This window comes from Callorhinus ursinus, unplaced genomic scaffold (genome assembly GCF_003265705.2).
Source record: "Callorhinus ursinus isolate GAN/ISIS: 27379988/994484 unplaced genomic scaffold, GSC_fseal_2.0 scaffold121, whole genome shotgun sequence".
NCBI classification, from domain to species: domain Eukaryota; kingdom Metazoa; phylum Chordata; class Mammalia; order Carnivora; family Otariidae; genus Callorhinus; species Callorhinus ursinus.
Genome location: NW_027397183.1, coordinates 237014 through 243502, shown reverse-complemented (window position 1 = coordinate 243502; position 6489 = coordinate 237014). Strand labels below are relative to the sequence as shown.

Sequence of the window (6489 nt, the reverse complement as noted above, 5' to 3'; positions counted from 1 at the left end):
AGGGTTCTAGAGGGGAGAGGGGTGGGAGCATGGGTTAGCCTGGTGATGGGTATTAAGGAGGACACGTTCTGCATGGAGCACTGGGTGTTATATGCAAACAATGAATCATGGAACCCTACATCAAAAACTAATGATGTAATGTATGGTGATTAACATAACATAATAAAATATATATATATATCCAAAAAAAAAAACCCTAAACCATTCTCTTAGTCAAATACAAGCTATTCCTAATTCTAAGAATCCACTGTTTGTAATCTGAGAACCTTGGTGCTCAAAACATTATTTGGCCCCTTATATTTGTTTTGTTCAGTATACTAATTTTGTGTATTTTAAATGTTTTTAATATATGTTTCTTAAAACGTGAACATTTAATTTCACGTTTTATTTATATTCTATTTCATAATTATATTTATCCATATTAAATAGCTATATTTTCATTTTATATTATTTAAAAAATTTTAAACTTATATAACAAAAATTTCAGGGTTTTTTTCTTTCAACAAAAGTAATTATATGACCTATATTCAAACAATAGAAAAGTATAATTTTTTTAAGTTGTAGCCCCCTAAACTTTTAGGAATGATGGGCATGTTCTATATCTTATTGTGGGTGGTAGTTACCTGGGTATATGTAATTGTCAACACTCATCAAACTGAACCTCTAGGGCGCCTGGGTGGCTCAGTTGGTTAAATGACTGCCTTCGGCTCAGGTCATGATCCTGGAGTCCCGGGATCGAGTCCCACATCGGGCTCCCTGCTCGGCGGGGAGTCTGCTTCTCCCTCTGACCCTCTTCCCTCTCATGCTCTCTATCTCTCATTCTCTCTCTCTCAAATAAATAAATAAATAAATAAATAATCTTAAAAAAAAAAAAAAACTGAACCTCTAAAATCTGGGTTTGTTATTGTATGTAACATATCTTAACTTAAATATATATATAGTTTTGTGTGATCCCAGCTCAGCCCCAGGGATTCTTGTTCATAGTTTTAATACCTCTATTTATTCAGACCTTTTTTTATGTATAGTCTCACATTTATGTAGATAGATGTATATTTTTTTAGCAAAAAAAAGGAATAGGATTATACTCTACATACTGTTTTTTTTTCTAAATTTTTTTTAAATTTTATTTATTTATTTCAGAGAGAGAGAGAGAATGAGAGATAGAAAGCATGAGAGGGAAGAGGGTCAGAGGGAGAAGCAGACTCCCCGCCAAGCAGGGAGCCCAATGTGGGACTCGATCCCGAGACTCCAGGATCATGACCTGAGCCGAAGGCAGTTGCCTAACCAACTGAGCCACCCAGGCGCCCTCTACATACTGTTCTAAAGTTACTTTTTTCATGTGACAGTATATCTAAGCCTTTTTCATGTCAGTATATATAGATCTCATTTTTTATGGCAGTTTCATGTTCCATTTAGTAGCCATGCTGTACTTTATTTTAATCAGTTCCTTATTGTACATTTGGATTGTTTCTAGTTTTTTACTCTTACAATGTCGCTATATATTTGGACATAGTTATACTTGTGATATCTGAGATTAAAACATCTTTATTTCAATAATGTTAGCAATTCTAAGTTCCCAAACCTTTTTCACCATCTCTTTTTGCTCCGTAGATCTTCAGATCCCTACCTGTTGGCTATAACATCTCTAAACAAGTTCTCGATCAGTATCTCACTCTACTGGCAGATGATCCAGTAAGTCTGTTTTTTCTTTTTTGTTCTTTCTTTTTCCTCCTTTCTTCTGCTGTGTTTACGATTTATTTCTGCCACTGAAACCTGGTATCCTTCTGTAGCCTCATTTTTACTTAGCCAGCTCAGACAGTTTCTCTACCATTATCTGATAGGAGGGCTACCTGCCGCAGACTCTTGGCCAGATTTGCTCCTTTGGAAATGGAATCACTGGACTTTCCATTCAGTTAACACACTCTCTCTGTCTCTCTGTTTTTTTTTAATAGCTAGAGTTTGTTGGAAAGTCTGGCGACAGTGGTGGAGGAATGTATGTCATCAGTATCCTTAGCAGTTATTTCCTTACAGTCAGGCAGCCTGAACTATGAAGAAGAATGGTGACTTATGAAAAAAAAGATTGGATAATATTTAGTAGACTAAATAAGTCAGAAAATTGAACTAATACATTGATGATAAAAAAGTAAAAAGGACTTTTAATTAACCGAATTTTAAGCAAAACCCTGACTTAAATCCTAGTAAATTGAGTTATTGAAATACTTACAAACCATAAATGAGACCAATGTGAAAAACAAAATAGCGTTTCAATTTTGAATTAGAGACATAGTATTAAAACTAAGATCACAGTGACCAGGACAAAACATTATTGACCTTAACGCTCTACACGAAGACCTGCATAAAGCTCTAGGATCCCTAGCCACAGCCACTCTGGAGTCTGTCGTACAGGAGAGGTAAGAGGATCAAGGGTCACCCTGCTCAGGGTTGGGGTCCACACTTTATTTGAATAAGCAATTTGATCATTATGTAAGCGCCCAGTGTACATACATCTTGGTGCATCTTGCCCATTTTTCCACTGGACTGCTACAGATCCCATCCACTACTGCTCTTCACCCTAAATACCCTACCACTTAATTCCCAAAGAGGCCAATTAACCAGGCTTCCTAAAGCCTTTACTTAAAATGCAGGAACTCGGGTACTCTGGTGAGTCAGCGGGCAGTGACTCCTTTATGATTAGCAGTACCGTCATCAATCTGTGGAGTTGTAAAAGAAATCCCTGACCACTGTTCCTCTCTCTGGTCCTGCCTCCTTACATGGAAACAGCAACTGCCATTTGTGACTAGGAGCTAAAACTAATCTATGTTATGCCATTTGTTCTCTTTATTCCTTTCCAGGTTTGGGTCTCGCTGTGCCAGAATATTCCGTCTAGTTTTGCAAAAGAAACACCTGGAACAGAAGCAGGTAGAAGACTTTGCAATGATTCCAGCAAAGGAGGCAAAGGATATGCTTTACAAGATGCTCTCAGGAAATTTCATATCACTCCAGGTAACCAGTGGCATAAGTCACCAACCAGTGGAGCTGGCCAAGGGTGAACGAAACTTCTGAGGCAAACATCCTGAACCCCAAGCAAACTCTCTCTCCAGCTCTGAGACAGAAAAAAAAAGATTAACAGAGACATAGCAAGCACTTGAACGAGAACTGTGAAGCTTTAAGTGGCCTAGTTAAAAAGAGGCACAGCCAAGAAATCACCCCAGAATTGCCCTTTTTCCTTAGCTCCTAGTCCTTGTGATTTGTCCTTTCCTCAGGCCTTAAGTCTATTATAGATTAAATCTGCCAACAGTATCTATTGGGTCCTCACTGTGTGCACAGCCATGTGGTATGCCCTATGAGGAAACAGGATGGATTAGGAAATCAGAATCACAGTTCTCCCTCTGACCCAGTTACACTGAGCAAATTACCTCCTCTCATTTTTCTCATCAATAAAATGGTGATGGATGGTGGTAATAAAAATAATATGGTTTGCCCTAAAGATCAAATACAATCTACGTGGCACACAGGCATTGCTCAGAAAATGTTAATTGCCTTCTCTTTCTTCCCCACTGAGGATGCCTACAGTCAAATAGAGAAAGCTCTCCATGTGGCTGATTTTGCTGTAAACACAGATGCTGAATGACTGGGGAAGAGGAAAGTATTAAGTGAGAGAGCTGAGTCGTTCTGGATGGGACAGGTGTTTACTTGGCATTTCTGAAGAACAGTATGACTTCTTTTCTCTTTCTTTCTATGGACAAATAGGAAATTCCCAAAACACCAGACCATGCCCCATCTAGGACCTTCTATTTATATACTGTGAACATCCTGTCAGCTGCCCGAATGTTGCTGCACAGGTGCTACAAGGTAATTTCTTCTGGACCTTCTCCCCACTCGCTCCACACAGACAAATCTCACCCACATGCCCCCTTTAGCCATTTTACTTGAGCTACTTAAATAGAACCATGTGCATTTCTTGTCTTCTCTTCCCTCAGAGCATAGCCAACTTGATAGAAAGGAGACAATTTGAAACGAAAGAGAACAAGTGAGTAGCATTTTCAGTTGAGTAATTACATTTTTCAAGGTCAAAGTCTTGAAGGGAAATTTCCTGTAGAAATAAAAACCAATAGAGACAATAACTTGTCTAGTTGCATTGAATTATTGGCTTAGGTTGACCTAAATCGTACATTAGTCTAAACTGCTCTGATATACCCCCAGTGAATTAATTTTGCAGATTAAATTTATCAGAAATGTACAAACTGGCATTAAACTTTTAAGTGCAGATGAGAGGCAGTGAGAGCTCTAGGGGTGAAGTCATATTTCTAGTTAAACTTGTAAAAACTATCTTTGGAAGGTGGCAATATCCACTTTGACCAGGAACATGGGAGAAGAGGGAGTTATGCCGTAGGGCTAACGGGTGAAAGAATCACCAGGGCTAGGGGACATGCCTCAGAGTTGTGTTTGCCTGACAGGCGTCTACTAGAAAAGTCTCAGAGGGTGGAAGCCATCATTGCATCTATGCAGGCTACAGGTGCAGAGGAGGTACAGCTCCAAGAAATAGAGGAGATGATCACAGCCCCTGAACGCCAGCAGCTAGAAACCCTGAAGCGTAATGTCAACAAGTAAGCATCATAAATCTCAAACCTATGTTTCAAAACACCTTCCAGACAAGTCCACCTCAATACCCTGCTACCCCTCCAGCCTCACCCAAGCAAACCTAAACTCACTCTCTTCTTCCCCAGCTCAATTGGCAGAATTTAATCCACCTGTTTTCCTAAGCTTAAAAACTCTGAAAGCATTTCAGCTTCTACTGCCTTATTACACACTCTTGTTCACCAAGTCTGTTGATTTAACTTCAGTAATGTGTCTCAAATCGGGCCTTTCATCTTGGTCCTCATGCAGGCTTTCATCACTTCGTTCCTAGACCTTTGCAGTCATCTCCCCCTTCGAACCATCTCTTACAATGCTCTCAATGCCATTCTCCATGGCCTCGAATCTTAAATAATGAATGTTCCTTCCTTCTGGGCAAATGCTTTCACTTTTTCACTCAGGTTGGATGCCAGTGAGATCCAGGTGGATGAAACCATCTTCCTATTGGAGTCATATATTGAGAGCACCATGAAGAGACAATGACCCAGAAGAAGAGTCTCAAAAACTCTGGGGAGATTGGAAGGAAAAATAAAGGAGGTGCCTGATGCAGTCTTTGCAGTGAGATAACGTTGCCGATTCTTTTTTTTTTGACTCTATTTATTTGAGAGAGAAAGTGAGCAAGTGTGTGCATGAGAGAAAGAGAGCAGGAATGAGCAGGGGGAGAGGGAGAAGCAGACTTCCCACTGAGCAGGGAACCTGACGTGGGGCTCAAGCCGAGGGTCCTGGGATCATGACCTGAGCCAAAAGCAGACGCCCAACCGACCGAACCACCCAGGTGCACCCATTGCCAAGTCTTATACTGAAATGCCCTCTCTATCCCTACTGCCCAGAATACACCAGAAAGAGTTTGAGATGTTTTTTAAAGTTTGCTGATCCCGTCTTTTCCCCATCACTGTATTCTCCCCTCATCAGATCTCAGTGGGGGAAAGGACCTTAAATCAACTAGATTAATCATCTATCAGATGCATCATTTCCCACCAAGAGTCAGCCAGGCCTGTGTTTGAATATCCGTGTCAGTGTAAGAAATTTCTTCCTAAGCAGATTCCATTCTCAAAAGGCTACACCTGTTCTTTATTTTGTTAAGTTGTAATCTCTCTCTCTCTCTCTCTCTCTCTCTCTCTCACACACACACACACACACACACACACACACACACACACACACACAGTGTAGGGAATGTGAAAGACAACCACACAGAGGGGAATAAAAGCTATTTTCAGGACTAGCAGGTGGACTGGCCCCAGCATTCACACTAGAATCTATGGCTAGAAGACATTTGCCAGCTCCAGGTTTCTAGCACATCTGAAACTGTGTATGTAAGACACTTAGCACAATGCCTGGCATATGGCAAGCACTCAAGAAATCATTGCCTTCCTCTTCTCCGTGGTTTCTTAAAAGCAGCAATTCTAAGTTTTCTCTTTCAGTGGCATAGATAGATAAATTAACCTAGTTGATGTAATTTGTCCCAGCAGCTTCAGTTCATTTAAAGCAGGTAGGTGCTGTTAAAATCTCTTCGGTTTCCTCTTGCCAATGTCCATTCTCTCTAATTCATTAAGATTAATGAATTAATTAATTCATCAATCAAGTGCCAATTAATTGCTAGCCATTATACTGGATATAATATATCAAGATAAGTTGCTGTCTCTGCCTTCAAGCCACTCACCATTCTTTACTGAGCATCTGTTAATGTGCCTAGGACTGGGCTAGGCTTTAGGGATACAAAGATGAATAAGCCTTGCACACATAGCTTAGTGGGAGAAGACAAATAAATACAAGGAAATACTTGGGGGCTCTAGCAGAAAAGTATTATATACAGAGAGGCAAGAGGGAGAAGGGTCAGGCAGGAAAGGGAGC

General features: G+C 40.2%; 1 protein-coding gene across 3 annotated transcripts in view; it reads left to right on the top strand.

Annotated features, from left to right (window-relative positions):
- Positions 1 to 5202, top strand: part of POLR3C (RNA polymerase III subunit C) — an 11257-nt gene extending 6055 nt beyond the window's left edge. For all 3 annotated transcript variants that reach the window (XM_025858458.2, XM_025858459.2, XM_073889890.1), the window contains exons 8-15: positions 1612 to 1692; positions 1953 to 2004; positions 2351 to 2411; positions 2853 to 3003; positions 3751 to 3852; positions 3981 to 4030; positions 4458 to 4607; positions 5037 to 5202. In XM_025858458.2, the coding sequence (XP_025714243.1) occupies positions 1612 to 1692; positions 1953 to 2004; positions 2351 to 2411; positions 2853 to 3003; positions 3751 to 3852; positions 3981 to 4030; positions 4458 to 4607; positions 5037 to 5118 (729 nt within the window). In that variant the 3' untranslated portion in view covers positions 5119 to 5202. The remainder of the gene's footprint in view (positions 1 to 1611; positions 1693 to 1952; positions 2005 to 2350; positions 2412 to 2852; positions 3004 to 3750; positions 3853 to 3980; positions 4031 to 4457; positions 4608 to 5036) is intronic.
- Positions 5203 to 6489: the final 1287 nt, after the last annotated feature.